Genomic DNA, 16,460 nt, shown 5'->3' on the forward strand with positions numbered 1-16,460 from the left:
GAGAGAAGGAGTTGTTGGCTGGTGATAACTTCAGGAAGTAGGAATATTGTGTGTTTGGAATTCGGGTATGGAACTCACCTTACTATATGGGAATGCCAGTAATGGGAGTTATTTTTCTTGATGATAACATGTGAGTTAGGGGTAATAAAAAAAACAATCCAAGACACCTGACAGCTGAATTCCATTCTGATGGGTGAACTAAAACTCACCAGCTCTGTATGACTCCCTGAGTGAAAAGAAATGGCTATGATTTATTATTGGCTTTTTCAGATCATTTTCACGGCTGGGCGTTCTCACCGCGAGGCTCAGTCTGCAGGTTCCCGTCATATAAGAACATGTTCCTTTCTAAGCCCATTGCCATTTTCTCCCAACACCAAAAATAATAAATAAGGGATTACCTGAATTTTTATTTGAATGAAAAGAGGTTACTTTATATGATATTTTTTTTTATCATTTTAAAGTTTCGCTTGTTTTAAAATCTATCCAACTATAGCCTAGTGGTATTGTAGTGTTATTTTTATGCTGTTTTTATATTTTGATTATACATGTCCTTTTAGACAGAATTTTCAAAATTCCAGAAAAGGAATAAAATATTTATTTTTAAAGTATATATGTAAAAAAGACAATATATGACTATTTTAAAAAGAAATCACTTAGGTTCTAAATATGCTTGCCTAGTATCCCATTAAAAGTGAAATTTTTAAATGGAAAAAAATAGACTTTTATACTAACAAGTTGTATAATTTTAGTCAATTCATTTAGCTTCACTGGCTTTTAATTTTATAAATAAAATGAGGAACCCAATATGATATCACTTTTACCTTTAAGATATTGTGATTTTTTTTTTAATTACTCAGTGCTGAGCAAATAACTAAAAGTATGTTTCAGCACCAATTAACTTTGCTGGGCTTTTTAAAGAAAGGTAGTTATATGAGTCCTCTCTCATATATCGAATATATTTTGTAATCTCAGGTCACATTTAGTAACTTTCTCTTTTCTGCAACTCAGAACTGCCTACCTGAGGTGTCTCTGGAGCTGATCAACTATAACTCTAGATTCTGGTTCTGAAACATTAAAATAAAATAAAAATTGCCAAAGAAATAATCAAATAAATAACAGTAAAACAAAGAACTGAGAGAATGAGGAAGGAATAAAGTGGGAGAAATGAAAAAATAAAGAAGAGAGGATGAAAAGGAAGGAAGGAGAGAGGAAGAAAAGTATAATGTTTCCAATCTAGGAGTTCATAATCAAATTAGAGACACACATACATAAGTAGTGCTCATACAAAATGGGCTTTGTAAGTGATATAAAAAATGTAATCCCTGCAAAGGAAGAATAAGAAGTATTCATTTGTGTGGAGAATTCTGTGACTACATTGCAGAATAGTACGTGAGGTGAGGGACCTATCGAGCAGTGGGGAGATTGTTAGCGAAGTTATTAGAAGTATATGATGAGCACAAGTCATGCTTAAGGAGCAGCCAATTAGCAGTTCCTTTGAATGGAAATATAGAGCACACTGGGATATGTATTAGGAGATAATATTGAAAAAGTGGCTGGGAAAAGACTGTGGAGGGCTCTAAATTACTCAGTTAAAAATGTACACTATTCACTTCACACTCATGGGTTTTAAAGAAGGAGTCACTCAGATGAACAAGTTTGAGCTTTTAGAAGATAATGCTAATGGCATATTTAAGATGCATTTGAAAAGGAGGTTGAAGACAAGGAGTCCCATGTGGAGGCTATTGCTCTAGTCCAGGCAACACATCCTTGTTATTCCCTGCCATGTTCTGAGTGTTGGCTCCATCCGCATGCTCTTAATGCAAGCCCGGTTGAAGCTGCTCTGTCTTCTCACGTAGGGAATGAGTCGTGGGCCTCTTCCAGAGTTTCAACAGAATGTCATTATTTCTGCCCTCTCCTAAATCTAATGGGTCATTGTACTTCTCAGACCCTTTCAAGTTTTCCAACACTCTGTGGTTACTCAGGCTATGATTTGGTCCTGAGTCTCTTCTACACAAGTACTTTGAGTTCCTTTGTTATTTCCTAAAGTATTAATATTTGATGGGAGCCCCACTTTATATTCCCAATCCATTCATTTCCGTTGTGTTCCACCCGCTTCAGATTCCCAGGACCTTGCTCCTGCTTTTGGGATGTTAGCTTGCCACTCAATATCTGTAATATCTCCACCTATATCCTGATGAAAGTTACAAATATTCTCTAAAAAATAAACAAACATCAGCCTTATAACATTTAAATATATTTAAGAAAGACTAAATATCAGGAATTCTTATGACTAAGAAGTATTTTTTGTGTGATATTTCTTAATTATGGGTAGGTTTCTGCAAGTTTCTAATCTGTTTGAAGAATCTTCTAGTCATAATATAGGCAATACAAAAAAACATCTAGCTTTGGGTGAAAGAGAAGAAATTGGGTTTTGGCCACATTGAATTTGCAAAATAACATATGAGAGATGTCCTGTTAGAATCTGGAAATACAGATCTGAAGCTTAGGATAGAGGAGAAGGCCAAAGACAAGAATCTAGTAGTTCTTATATGGCAGTTAAAATGGATAGATAATGGATTAGATCACTCGTGGGGAATATGTATAGCGAAAAGAAAAGAGGGCTAATGATTGAAATTTTTGGAAAATATAATTTAAAATCAAGTTAGAGAAAGCAAAGGAGATTCAACAGGATGGGTGGGGAGACAGGAGGAGCTATGAATACATTCTCTGAGAAGGCATGAAGTTTCAGGAAGAGAGAGGACATCAATATTAGATGTAATAGCAAAATCAGGAAAGAAGAAAACTTAAAAGACACTACTGGCTGATAAATTCGGATATTATTGGTGGTTTTTGTTTGTTTTTGAGAACAGTTGCAATAAGCGGTAGAATTGAATGGGTGAGAAGTTACAGATTCTGAGGAAGAAAGTGGTAAATGCACTTGTTAAAGGCAAAAGCATGAGCTCTGCAGCTACCCGAGACCTGAGCCTGGGATTTCATCCCAAAGCTGGCAGGCCCATCTCTGCAAATCAGGAGAAATCAATAGAAATAAATAAAGGATGACATTTCTCAAGGAGCAACTTATGAATAACAGGCATAGAGTTCCCATGGTGCTAGCCTTTGGGAAAGTCATAATGGACTACTACCAAGAATTCTCTCTCTACAAGTTCTCCAGGAAAAAGAACTAACCTTATAACTGTCCTTCAGACCAAGAGACAAAAGTATTGGCCCTAGGCCGATGGCTAACCTTCCTACAATTGTGGGTTGTTACCTCACAGTGTTCTTGCTGTCCCATCTTTCACAAGATTTACAGAGGACGAATTTACAGTTCTGATATGCTGTCTTTACTCATTGTGTTCTCGGGAGTCTTGAGTCCTACAAACAATGTGTGTATTCCTAAACCCCACACCTCGTGGTGTGCACCAGCTCTGTGCATAGTGACCACATGTAACATGAAATCAGCTGTGATGGGAGCATTTATTCCTCAGAAATCAACCATCAGAACTTTTCCCACTTGGATAGCTGGTTGTCAAACATCTACCAGTACACCACTGTCTGTACTCCCCATGGAGAATGAATTAGTGACTAACCTAGTCATTAAAATCAAAGAACTATATACTCTGATTTGATCATTTATACTGGAGATAATACTCCTATATACACAGAGTGGCCAGATTATTATGATCTCTGCACGCATAATAATCTGACCACTCAGTGTATATCCTATATAATAAAAAAATAATATGCAAATTGTCCCCTCGACCAGGAGTTCAACCAGCAGGCAAGCTGGCCAACTGCCCATGTTCCTTCCCCCTGGCCAGGCTGGCCAGACCCCACCTATGCACCAGGCCTCTAATATTTACACACACACACACACACACAGATACACACACATACACTCACACACACACACACACACTGAGTAGCCAGATTATTATGCATTCAGATATCATAATAATCTGGCCACTTAGTATATATTGCCCAGATAAAACAAGCATTCCATTCATTTTCATTCATTCAGTGTTCATTGTGTTCCTACTATGTGCCAGGCACTGATCTAGATAATGGGAAACTAAAATAAGTAAGATGGACATTATCCCCAGGGAGCTTATAATCTAGCAATAGGGGTGGATAGAACTTAGGTAGATGAATGAATAAATAGGTAGGGATAGATAGATAGATAGATAGATAGATAGATAGATAGATAGATAGATGAGAGACAAAGACAGGTATATGATAAAACTATCAGGAAGGTATGACTAAAGTAGTTTAGGAACATTCAGGGCAGTAATTCTCTGTGAAGGAATTAAGACTTTTCTAGCTGGGAATTCACTTGAAGAAAATTATTTATAAGACTACAATGAACTCTCCGCTGTGCCTTTCAGTCTTCTCCCTCCCAAGCGGAGACCTCGTGGCACAATGCCCTCTTTAGGAGTCCTCTCTAAACAAAATTATCTCTGACAAACAGGTTTTGCTCAGTGCAGCATTTAAATCAGGCACTGATAAGAGACTTGGCTAGGGCAGAGAGAAAAAATCACCTGGAAGTAACTCAGAGAAAGTATCTACAGTGGCGGTATTATCAAAAGACAACAGCTACTCTCTGAATTATGATGTGAAATAAAAACAGGATGTCAAATAAGAGAACATTTTCTTGCTCACGTGACTCTTTCATTGGCTACAGTGCCCAGATTCCCTGTCCTCCGTTCTTATCTCTCTCTATATCCGGCCTCCCCACCCCCACACACTGATAGCAAAGGCCTGCCAGGACTGCAGCCTCTCCTCACTCTCCCACATACTGTGTTTACTCTAATTTTCCTCATATTTTGATCCATTCAATGTGTTTTCTCTCCAAAAATATATCCATAGTCCTACAAGGACATCTCCAGGGCATACAACTTGATTTTTCTTCAAACGTGGGCTTTCTTTACTGCCCAGTATTTTTGCAACTAATCAATTCTTGGACTAGGGTTTTAGACAGCAGATTACAGTTTTCTGGTGAGATTTACCAAATTGAAGACTAGCCATGCTTACGGGAGCTCTTATCATCCCACCCACATGTTTTGTTTGAGAAGTTCACGTCCAGAGCTCAAACAACCTGAGTTCCTCAGTTGCTGTAGAGATATCGCTGGGAAGTTACCTAATTAAAAATGTCAAGTGAGTATACGGGAGAAAGTAACCATTTTATTTTAGAAATTTGAATCTACTTTTTTCCTCAGGAATATGATTCCAACATTTTAATTCAAACTTTTCTTTCATAAGGGCTCTGCAGATAGGCTGTTACTTTTCACTAATCTTAGGTAAAGTGGGAGAACATTAACTTCTCCCAGCCACTTAGACACTCCTCAGCGTCTGGAACATCCTGAACAACAATAATTTCCCGTAAAATTTTCTAGTTGATGATCTGCTTAATAGTAATGGACACAGCATCAAATGTTGTCGGGAAAAGCTTCCTCACTCTCTTACAAGATTTTAATGACCTCCAGTCAGAGCACAGTTTTCAGCTGGGGTTGTGTAACCCTAGGCAGGAAATCTTGTTTTCTTTCCATTAAAAGAGAGGATGATGAATATAGCATTTATTGTCCATCTGTCAGCTGTAAACTAACGCATGCTAAGTCTTCATTGTGTCTAGCGCCAGACAACACCAACTCATCCCTAACTAAATAAAGGAACTTACTCACATTTATAACTCTTTACCTTAGTATAATAATTTAGCTGCTTCTTTCTCACTACGAAAATATGTAACTTTTGTTTATTATACACGAAGACAAGCAAAACTACATTTAGGAAAAGCAAAAGAAATGAACCATCCTGAAAGTAAACGCCAGTGGCAGGGCATTTATTACTGTCTTTTAGTAAATTATATATATGGAGATGTAATGCTCTAAATATATTTAAGATAAGTTCTGAAGTTTTATTTATAAAAATATGTTTCTTATTATTTCTTACTTGCCAAATTTCTCATTCTGTTGATCATGTATGTATTCTTAATGGAAACATGAGCTGTACTCCAAAGGCAAACATGCTTAGCTGCTTAGAAGTGCTCAGAGAGATGTCTGTGTTTGGTTCAGGCCTTGAGCCAACAGCTGAGTCACCATCAAACTAGAGACTTAGCCTCGTTTATGACTTTTTTATAAGAATTTTTCCACTCAGTCTTTTAATGACCTACTTCTTAGGTACTGCTATGTGCTAAGTACACCATTGGGTATGTTGAGTCTTATTTCTCTTACAATAATCGTTAAAATGGGATTTATTCTTATCTTACTGGTCAAATATCTGATTCTTAGGTGCTAAAAAAAATTACAAAGATAAGGACGATATTGTCCTGACCTTTAAGAACCTTTATTCTAATAGAGAGTTCAAAAATTATACGTGTACAAACACACATACACACACACACACACCACCTATAACAAGGTATTGTGTGAGTTATATAAAAGGCATAAAACCATAGTACACAGAATCATATCTTTCCTTAAATTTTGCACATCCAAAATTTAGCTCAGTCAAAGTAGATTATCTGAATGGTATTAGTCAGAGATCTGTGCCATATACACCATGTGTATTTTTTTAAATTCTTTTTTTCTTTATTGATGAAGGTATTATATGTGTGTCCTAATCCCCCCAGTGGTCCCTCCCCCAAAACCCCCACTCATGCCCTCACCCTCCTGGTGTCCGTGTCCATTGGTTAGGCTTATATGCTTGCACACAAGTCCTTTGGTTGATCTCTTCTCTTTACCCCCACCCTTCCCTACCTTCCCTCTGAGGCTGGCCTGTATGCACCCGTGGATCATAGCAGCATGTTCGAAAGCCATGACTGCCTAACTAGAGTACGCATAGTCAGATCCTAATGACTGAAATTCAGAAGTCAAGTAAGCAGTTAGGGCGTAGAAGGAATCGGAAAAGAGCCAGTTGGGAGACACGGGAGGCACGGTTTTCCAGGCGGTTTTGGATCTCAGGATAAAGTAGCAGAGAGGAAAATGAGAAACAGCGGCTGTGTCAGCCAAGAAGCGTCACGCATTTCCTGCTGAGACAGAACTCCTCGCTGTGCGGTGGGAACTGAGGAATTCCCTCTAAGGTGGTGGGAAATGGATGGACCTGGCCAGGTGGGGACGGTGAGGCCTGAGCACACACGAGGAATTAGTGGGGAAGCTTGGTTTGATGTTTAAAATTTGCCTTTTAAGAATATTTTCTGAAACAAAACTATTGGATATATGTAGAAATAGTTAACATTTTTATTGTAGCTCAGAGCAGCCTTAAAGTAATACTATATTTGTTGTTGGGCATTTCTGTCTAACAGCTCTTTTGATAAAGACATTCCTAGAACTGACACTAAGTCAGTGCTCAATTACTGTCTAATCATCAGCATCATCATTATCATCATCATTTGTCATTTATGAAGCACTTGTTATATGTCAGATATTTTTCTAAGCACTTTGCATACATCACCTTATTTAATCCTTGCAGCAAACCTAGGAGATGGGTATGATTGTTACTAATTATCTCTGACAAACAGGTTTTGCTCAGTGCAGCGTTTAAATCAGGCACTGATAAAAAAAAAAAAAAAAACTTGGCTAGGACAGAGAAAAAAATCACCTGGAAGTAATTAATTTTTTTAACAGATGCAAAATGGAATCATAGAAATAATTACCCCAATATCACATACCTAATAATGTGTGTAGCCAGGATTCAGACCATTGATTCAGTCTCACCCCAGAGCAATTGCTCATAATGATTATAATATTACCCTTACCACCTCCTAGAGTTAAATTTTTGGATTTTTCATTTGAATTTAGATGATATTATAATCCCATGAACAAAAATAAAAGAAAAAATATAATACCAAAACTACTACAAAGAAAAAAGTGTCATACCAAAACTGCTTATCTAGCCAATGCTAAAATATTTTAAAAGCTATTGTATAATATCAGGCAGCCTCTCTTTTTTATTATCAATAACAAGAACAAGAACAATAAAGCCCACCAAATACAGGACAATATCCATTAAACAGTTTAATAATTTTAAAATTTTTCTTAAAACATTCATTTATCATATAAATGAGATATCCAAAAATATATAAATGAAATGAAATATTTCCATTTATGTCTCAACTTGAGATCAAATTTACTGCTAATATATTTGATGAAACAAATACATACAGTGTCTGTGTGTTTGTGTGTGTGTGTGTGTGCACGTGTGCACGCGTGTGCTAATATAGTTAATGTTGACCTACCCATTGAAATGCTATTCTAGGCAATGGCCGACTATGGCCAAGGACATTTTCATTTAAAGTAAAATTTTTCAATATTTAAATTTTTTTTAAGACTTTGTGAACGCTCTCTATGGTTAGAAAAATCTCTTGCAAAACTGACAGATACAGATATTTCATTCTATGTTTGAAGTACGTATAATTAAAGAGAATATTAATTTATATCTATTAGCAGATATGCTCCTAACCCAGTAATAGCCATCAGGACAATAATAATACTGACTGAATTTTTTTACATTATTTCAGATACCAGACATTACATTTGACCCTTGAACAACACTGGTTCGAACTGTTCAGGTCCACTGATACGCGGATTTTTTTCAATAAATACAATAAATGTATTTTTTCTTCCTTAATAACATTCTATTTTCTCTAGCTCACTATATTGTAAAAATATAGTATATAACACATCTAACATACAAAATATGTATTTATTGACTGTTTATGTAATCAATAAGGCTTCCAGTAGTTAAGTTTTTTGAAAAAGTCAAAAGTTGTATGATGATTTTCAATTGCTCGGAAGTCAACTCTTCTAGCCTCCATGTTGTTCAAGGATAGACTGTATTTCTGATTTTCAAAACAGCCCTGCAAAAAAGATATCCCTATCTATATATATATATAAAAGGCTAAGCAACTGGCCTACCAGGGCCGAGAGGGGGCTGATGCTCAATGCAGGAGCTGCCAGTGTGCGGTTCTCAGGTGACACACCACACAACCAGAGAGGAGGGAGCCCGATTCCTGGGTGCGTCACCCTCTCGCAATCTGGGATCCCTCGGGAGATGTCAGAGAGCTGGTTTCGGCCCAATCCCCGCCGACCAGCCCGAGGGACCCACTTGCCAGAGAGACCCTGCTCACTCCACCGATGTCCTTCGAGCCATAAGGCCGCCCCAGGTGTGACTGGCCTGGGAGGGACCAAGGGAGGTTGGCTCCAGGGCATGTCCGGCCCATCTCGCCCAGTCCTGCCCCGCCAGCCACCTAATTAACTTCCTTTCAATGTGCACGAATTTGTGCACTGGGGCACTAGTTACTTTAAACAGAGTTTTAAAGGTTAAAGTATTTGCTCGATTTTACCCAGTTAGTAAGAGGTGATCCTTACTCCAGGTTGTCCAGACACCAGAGTCTACTATTTTTTTTTTTTTAATATATCCTAGTGTCGTTAACATAAAGCGTTTATGATGGCTTTTCATTTACCAGAATATGTGAACACCCTGCACTCTGGCTGTGCCATATAACTGATTGTTTCATTCCAGGAAGATTGAACTATTGTAAATAATAATGATTTTTTTCCCCCTAGTATTCCTAGGATTCATCAAAATTCCAGTAATCTTTCAAACATTAAACTTTCTCTTTTCTCTTGGTTTTTCTAGAAAAAGTTAGATTTTGTATTATCTCTAGGTTTTCAAGGAAGCCTAACGGATTAAAGAGAAAATGGGTTTCTATAGGTCACAGTGGCAACTTTACTATACCTTTTTCCCCCACCTCCAATTTTATTCAGAAATAAAAATATTATTTTCCCTAATATGAAGCCAAATGTTTGTATTTCCCAGATTTTACCTAAATGTCCTTCTCTGAGGTTGTGGAGAAACTATTTTAATGGCCCTCCTTGGGGTGTGGTGGAAATGCTGTAATTGCCTGTGCTCAAAAAACAAAGGTTTCACGCAAATTGAATTTTTCTTTTAGGATAATTGCCATTCACTTTTGTTTTTATGTGCAACTGAGTGGGGGTTTTGCAGTTATCCCCTGTGGACGACAAAGTGCTGAAATAGGAGAAGCTGGTAATTGCTCTGTGTGGCGGCGATACTGACACCTTGTGCGTGTTTGTCCATCTGTGTTAACAGTACCGATCAGGATGGGATCCTCATAGAGGGGCAGATAATATTTCCACTAAATCCTCGGACAGTGATGTAAGTGATATATCTGCGGTTTCCAGGACTAGCAGTGCTTCTCGTTTCAGCAGCACAAGCTACATGTCCGTCCAATCAGAACGGCCCAGAGGAAGCAAGAAAATCAGGTGAGTGAGGGGCTTTCGCAGGAAACTCTCCTGAATGTATATGTCAAGGTCTTTATGTTTCTTTGGATAGACGTAAGATCCCCTGTTCTGAAGGCTAATGTGTGTCATTGGGCAATAAGAACCTCTGGACATATTATTATTATTTATTATATTTGGCTCTGCCTTTCAAAACTTTTTGCATAGGCAGATTTTATAGATGCATAACAACTTTCTTACTAGATTACTATTGTTAGTGGTTTTCTAATGTTTTCTGTTTTAGACTAAATTCTATTACACATTTATTGACGTTAAAGTGACGGTTTTGTGAAAATTTGAATATTTTAATGTTCTAAGAAATGTGAAAAGTAATATTTGAAAGGTTTTTTCCCCCAGCCAAATATATTTCAGGGATTCAGAAAAATATTACTTTTTTTTTTTTTTTAAATGGGATACTCCTTATGCTCCTGAAACTGTTCTAAGTGCACGGGAAAAGTCCCCAGCCTCTCAAAATTTATAAATGCGATATGTATGTTCATATATGCATACCCATCAAGTTGATGGGCACCTGAGCTAAATTATTTTTACTCCTATGTATAAAAAGAAAAAAAATCTATAATGAGGAGACGAACTTTTTCCCATGCAACTCCGTAACAGGAAAATGGGATTTGAAGGACAATTGTGATGGCGGTGCGCACACAAACGCTTCTCTGGTCTTCTGGGGGGGGGGGGGGGGGGGAAAGTTTCACCATGTAGGAGATGTCATTGTTATTTATGTTTTCATAGTGTTCATTTCCTTTCTGTTTGATTTTGTGTGCATTTTTTTCTTACCTTTTCTTTCCTTTTCTGTGTTTATTTGCATGCCTGCCTTCCATCTGGGTTGCTCTCAAAGGCCAAAGGGAGTAGAAGAGGGGGGGAAAGAAGGGGATAAGCATGAAGAGATAGTTCATGGCGAAAAGGAAGAGAGAATTAATGAGCATGTGAAAGGGAGAGAGATTACAAAAACGTCTGATAATGAGAAAACCAGAGACTCAGGAGACGAGGAAAACACACCAGATACTCATGAGCGAGGGAAAGAGAAAGATCAGAGGAATAAAGAGGATTCGCAGAGGCGAGTCTCCCAAGAGGATGACAGGTAAAATACACTTGTTTTCGTAGACATTTCCCATTCGTCATGCAGTCCTTTCTCCTACCTCGGAAGGCGATTTTGCCCTTTACATGTGGTTTGTTTCCTTGTGTTTTATCTATTTATATTCTAATACAACTAATTGAGATGTTGATAAAAATTGTATACCCAAATCAAACAGATTTCTCAAATAGTCTTTCATTTGTATCCACTGGGTCTGAGAGTCTGGCTCATTGGTTTTCAAGTTCTTTAGGATGAGCTGGATCAAACTTAAATTTCCCTTTAGTTTTTTTAATTTATTTATTTTGTTTTGTTTTTGGGAGGTGGGGATGGGGGTGGGGGTTCATCATGAATTTACTGTAATCTTTCTCATCTGTGGAGTCAAAACCTTTGAGTAGAAGATATGAAAGGCCTGACATCTTTTAGCCTACTTTATAAGAAATACGGTATTACATAGCAGAAATGATTTTCTTAAAGGAGTAGAAAAATAGCGACAGGTAAGCTTTGTTCAGTCTCTGGCTCCTTGCCTCAGTTTCCTGGTAGGTTCTGGGTCAAATCTGAGTCCCGAGGAAGATTGCAGAGCAGAACAGCTGGAAAGCGAGGGCAGGTGCCTCAGGGGTCATTGGGAGGCCAGGAGATTCGATCAGGGGGCAGAGGCAGGGGAAACACAAGCAGCAAGGCATAAAGCCACCGCGCTTTCCTTTTCCTAACGCGAGGCACTCAGCACGAAGCTGTCTTTGCAGGGAAGATGAGGTCGGCACCAGTGAGAGAGAGACCTCAGCCTGCAGCCTGAGGAGGAGATTTCTCTATTTTCTCCAAGTACATTGATCTGAGACAGGATCGCAAGTCTTGTCCCTTTTGGAGGCATTGGGGATTCTGGCATTCAGTCCGCAATTTGATTTTGTACAGAGTCTGCTTGATAAGGACACCCTATTATAAGCCAGTTTTTTTGGGTTTTTTGTTTTGTTTTGTTTTTTGCAATTAATATATCTGAGCCCAGTCTCAGTTTGTGCTTTACTTACAATTAATGAGAAAGGTAATCGGGACAGATGTTTACCCCTTGCGTAGACAATTCTGTCGTTTGTCTGTGATGCTTTTTTGTCTCAGCTTGGTATATTGAATTATACCTGCTCTCTAAAAGTTTCTGTATCACAGACATTAACCTGATAATGAATATTAATCAAGCAATTTTGTGATTTGAGTCTAAGCTATTCATTTCAGTTTGTCCTTTTTCTAACTTTGATAACTACCTTAGTTTAGTAGTAGAGACCATTTTTCTGACTCGGTGGGCCTGAGTTTCACCATGAATTCACAGAGAAAAAAGCTTTCCCATTTTTCCCTTGGAAAGAGAGAGAGTTTTCTTTCTTCCAAAAGCAGAGCAGCATGAATCTGTGCTGTGCTTTCTTTGGTGTGCACTGTGTAAATGCAAACACACCTGGCCCTGGATGTCTGCCTCCAGCCCAAAGCCTCTTCGGGCACACCCGGCGGCGTGGACAGAGGCTCAGAGAAGATTGTAACCTTCAGTTCCCCATTTTCAATATCATTTTCTTCATCATGTTCTTCAGCAAGGGAGCACAGTATTGTGCAGGGAAAGGGGAGAGACGGTGGTGCATGCCTAGCGATTCGAGCCATTAGGCGCAGTATTCAGCATCGGTCACTACAGGATGTTTCTGGAGACTGGAGGAGGCCAGGCTGGCCTTTCCCGGGACACACGTCCCATAAGGTGGCAAGAGTGCCCCCTGCCGTTGTTCTAAGAAAATGGCGGTGTCACTAATGAGTGATGGCAACGCAGGGGCTTGCCTTTGCTTTCCTTTCTTAGAATAAAACCGACCATCTTTAGTCTGAGAGGAAGTAGGTTTGAGTGCGCCCGGTGTCATTTTGTTTCAGTAGTTAATAAAAACGATCGTACATCGTTTCAACACTGACAACCACATATGTGCTTACACATTATTGGAATATAATCATATCCCATAACACACCACGGACGTTTTATGCCTTTTACTTGTAATCCATGTTTTTATAAATAAAAAATTTTTCTGACTTTAAAGTTAAAGTGTTTTTAGTACTGTTACTACTTAAAGTTGACATAGTGATTGCAGGGAACAAAATTGATTATAGTTGCTATTTTCATTATAGCATCCAGATCTCATTGCATTGTACACAATTATGTTTTTGTGTTACAATAAGTTAAGTTAACATATAGCATCTGAATGTACATGTGGGAAATGAAGAGCAAAAAAAAAATAGGTTCAGGAAAGTTCATTAAATACTTGAATATAACATTTTTTCTAAGCTGATAATAATATATTCATATTTAGCTATTTGTAATTTATACACTTATATATATAGGTCTAGTAAAATGCCTCTAAGTCATTAATGATGATCTGGTGAACTCTAGAAAATATGAAATTATATTTGCCACTTAAAATATTTTTCTCACTCTGTGAACATCTGTGTTTTAAATTTTATATCTGTTTACATTTGCTGATTATATACCAAATATATGTGGTAAAGCTGGCCACAAAATAAGGTAAGACATAGGGAACAATTATTCATTCAACCAATGTTTATTTAGAAAATTTCTTCAGGCACAGTACTTAAAATTGGAAATGAAAATGAAACATCATCATACTTTTAACCCTGAGAGTGAAGCAGTTTCTGAGCCTTGGTGGATGGCTGTGTAAGGGTATCAAAAAATGGATCATGATACCTGAACAAACTCATAAGGACCCTTGACAAAAGATCTTAAATTTGCAATGAAAGGTAGAAAAAACAAATACTGAAAAGTATAGCATTGTCAAAACCAGCAATGTTGGTAGATTTGTCATTAAACTAGATTCTTATTCATTCTTCCAGACATAAGACAAAAGAAAAAAAATTTAAGAAACTCGTTCTCTATACATTTTTAGTTCTAAGGCATTTCTGCTTCAGTTTTGTTGATTGTGATTGGCCTGTTCAGATTTTCTATTTCTTCCTGATTCAGTCATGGGAGTTAACCGTTTCTTTCAGATTTCCCAATTTGTAGCCATATCATTGTTTTGTATAGTATTTTCTGTGGTGTCAGTAGTTACTTATCCTTTTTTCATTTCTGACTTTACCCGCCAAGGGTAAACATTTTATTTTTGAGGAACTTCATGCTGCACATTTTCAGAGTCGCATAAGAAATCAAAAATGTTATCCTCCCCTCATCTAGAAATGAATAAGAAGAGCATAACATTCCTTTTAAAATCACACTTGGAAGTTTAGCACCAGCATCCAAAATGAACTAGAAAAGGGAAAAGAAAAAAAAAAAAAACACAAAAGAAACCCCACTATATATTTCAGATTTCTTTGGGTGGGGTTCTCTCCAGGTGGTATTATTTCTTCTTTCAATTTATATTACCAAAACAGGAAAAAATATAAACCTAGTGGGTTGCTGAAACTGGCGAGGTTGCTCTCCTGTCTTCTATGTAGACATTCCAGAAAAACCACTGGAAACATTGGCTGACATTCTCGATTTGTACTTGTTTTGTGAAGAATAATCGTAAACATTCCAATGTCCACATCTTGGTTACTGGTTTTCCACTTTGTTGCTTGGATGTTTCTTTGGTGTTGGTAAGGTCGTGTCTGCCTTTAGTTTCATTTTTTGAATGGCCGTTCATTCTTTAGGTCGCCTAGTGATGGTGAAGGTGCCTGGGAGCCTGGTGTCACTCAGCACTGCTCTCTGCTCTGTCTTTTTCTTAATGAGTCTGGTTGAAGGTCTATCAATCTTGTTCATGTTTTTTTCAAAGAATCAGTTCTTGGTTTCATTGATCTTTTGTGTTTTTTAAGACTCCCCCCCACCCCCCCTCTTTGATCTTAATTATTTCCTTCTTCTACCCATTTTGGGCTTTGTTGTCCTTTTTGTAGTTCCTTTAAGGGTAAAGTTAGATTGCTTATTTGAGATTTTTCTTGTTTCTTGAGGTAGGCCTGAATTGCTATGATTTTCCCTCTTAGGACTGCATTTGCTGTGTCCCATATATTTGGGGTTATTTTGTTTTTTTATTTGTCTCAAGATATTTTTTGTTGTTTTTGTTGTTGTTGATTTCATTGTTAACCTCCCCATTGTTTAGTAACATTTATTTAGCCTCCTTGTGTTTTTCATTTTTTTCCTTGTAATTGATTTCTAGTTCAATACCATTATGATTAGAAACGATGCTTAATATGATTTTAGTCTTCTTAAATTTTTTGAGACTTACTTTGTATCCTAATTTGTTTTCTGTCCTGGAAAAAGTTCCATATGCACTTGAAAAAAATGTTTATTCTGCTGCTTTGGGGTGAAACTCTGAAAAAAATATCAATTAAATTCATCTGGTTTAGTGTATCATTCAAGGCCGCTGTTTTCCTTGTTGGCTTTTGTCTGAAGATCTATCCATTAATGTCAACAGGGTGTTAAAGTTTCCTACTATGACTGTATTACTGTCAATTTCTCCTTTTATGTTTATTAATATTTTCTTTATATATTTAGATGCTCCTATGTTGGGTGCATAAATGTTTACAAGGGTTAATTCTCTTTTTGAATGATCCCTTTATCATTATGTAATGTTCTTCTTTGTCTCTTCTTATAGCCTTTGTTTTAAAGTCTGTTTTGTCTGCTATAGTATTGCTACCACAGCTTTTTTTTTTTTCATTTCCATTTGCATTAAAATATTTTCTTTCATCCCCTTAATTTTAGGATGTGTGTGTCTTTTGAGCTGAAGTATGTCTTTTGAAGACAGTACATATATATATATCTATGTATTTTTCTTATTCATTCAGCTACTTTTTGATTGGAGAATTTAATCCATTTTCATTTAAAGTGATTATTAATAGGTATGTATTTATTGCCATTTTATTGTTCAAAGAGTGAATTTTATGGTATGTGAATTCTATCTTTTAGATTGCTCTAAAGAAAGTCTCTGTAAAAAAGGGGGGGGGAGATTTATAATCTGTGTTGTTTCCACAATTATAAATATGAGAATAGTGTTATAAAATGCAAATTATATTTTGTTATGTTTTAGTTTGTCAAGCATCTTTTCTTCTATTCCAATGCCCCTTAGGAACTACCTTTCCCTAAAATATTTACT

At 37.2% G+C, this 16,460-nt stretch overlaps 1 protein-coding gene across 50 annotated transcripts in view; it reads left to right on the plus strand.

Annotated features, from left to right (window-relative positions):
- RIMS2 (regulating synaptic membrane exocytosis 2) overlaps positions 1-16,460 on the plus strand; it is a gene marked incomplete at its 5' end in the record, with an annotated part of 298,413 nt that overhangs the window by 218,942 nt on the left and 63,011 nt on the right. For 28 of the 50 annotated variants that reach the window (XM_084864496.1, XM_084864498.1, XM_084864501.1 and 25 more), the window contains one exon: positions 10,102-10,274. The exons of 19 other annotated variants lie outside the window; for them this stretch is intronic. In XM_084864496.1, coding sequence (XP_084720622.1) covers positions 10,102-10,274 — 173 coding nt within the window. Of the gene's footprint in view, positions 1-10,101; positions 10,275-11,142; positions 11,386-16,460 lie in introns of all 50 variants that reach the window. 3 more of the 50 variants (XM_084864530.1, XM_084864531.1, XM_084864532.1) reach the window with 1 other exon arrangement.

This window comes from Pipistrellus hanaki (genome assembly GCF_964339955.1).
Source record: "Pipistrellus hanaki genome assembly, chromosome: 17".
NCBI classification, from domain to species: Eukaryota; Metazoa; Chordata; class Mammalia; order Chiroptera; family Vespertilionidae; genus Pipistrellus; species Pipistrellus hanaki.